Consider the following 1,138-nt stretch of genomic DNA (forward strand, 5'->3'; position numbering starts at 1 on the left):
CACACACACAAATCAGCTGTACAAACTCACCAGCCACGCCCCTGTCCTCCAGTTTCCTGACCAGGCGCCTGGCGTTGTTGAAGTTGCCGTAGCCGGTGTCGGCGTCCACCAGGATGGGCACGTCGATGGCGTCGTTCATGAACTCCAGCACCTCCAGGACCTGGGTCCAGCTGGCCTCGTTGCTGTCACGGACGCCCAGCTGGGTTGCCATGGAGAGGCCGCTGGCCCAGATGCCTTTGAAGCCTGTGGGTTTTTACGTGGATGTGTAAATTGTTTGTTTAATTAGTTAAAGTAGTTTGCTTATGTTTTGTTTTATTTGTTTTATGTTGTTTTTCTTTTTGGGGGGTGGGGGATAGGAGGTGGGGTGGTGTTGTTTTTGTATGAGTGTGTTTCATTTTGATTTTGTTGCTCTTCGTGGGGTGGGGTTAGGTGGGGTGGGGTGGTGTTTCGTTGTTGTTGTTTTTTTCGGCTTCTTCGTCGTTGTTGTCATTGTTTGTGGTGGTTTGATATCATTATCATCGTCATCACCATCATACCTCTACCACCACCTGTCAGACCCCATGATAACCTACAAGCAAAAGCAAATGTAACAACAACAACAACAACAGCAACAACAACAATAACAACAACGACCACCCTTCCCATCCACTTACCCGCCTCCTCAGCAATGACGGCGCTGATGCCGCTGTGAGCCTCCATAATGAATTCCAGCTCAGATGACAACAGCATCTGCCGGAACTTGGTGGATTTCTGCACGATAAAGATACAGGATGACAAAAATATAAAGACATTGGTTATGGTTTTATGGCACGATGTGGCCTCATAAGTGCCGAAGATTAGAAGTGTTTACAATAGACAAAAAAGGAGGGGAAATAAGGATGATAGATGGTTGATAGGAAAGTAGGAGCAAACCACACTAGAGCACCCCGAACCATCAACACTTATCACGAGTCTAAACGACTGTGAACTTTGCTTCTTTTTTGTGCATACTGTCAGCTCAGTTGGTAAATGTATTATGGTGCACTACAACCTGAAAGGGCTTATGTGGATCTAGAAAGTATACACTCTGACGTAGTTCCAGTTCACAATGGAGCACAACTATCGACTCAATTTGGAGCCAAATGGGGCAAGTTTCGGG

At 46.6% G+C, this 1,138-nt stretch overlaps 1 protein-coding gene across 1 annotated transcript in view; it reads right to left on the reverse strand.

Moving 5' to 3' along the window:
* The window catches only part of LOC101854521 (phosphoenolpyruvate phosphomutase), a gene marked incomplete in the record, with an annotated part of 22,930 nt that overhangs the window by 5,852 nt on the left and 15,940 nt on the right, over positions 1-1,138 (reverse strand). Inside the window, 2 exon segments of the mRNA XM_013086858.2 lie at positions 31-243; positions 654-750. Of these exon segments, the coding sequence (XP_012942312.1) occupies positions 31-243; positions 654-750 (310 nt within the window).

The sequence above is a fragment of the Aplysia californica genome, unplaced genomic scaffold (genome assembly GCF_000002075.1).
Source record: "Aplysia californica isolate F4 #8 unplaced genomic scaffold, AplCal3.0 scaffold00514, whole genome shotgun sequence".
Classification (NCBI taxonomy): domain Eukaryota; kingdom Metazoa; phylum Mollusca; class Gastropoda; order Aplysiida; family Aplysiidae; genus Aplysia; species Aplysia californica.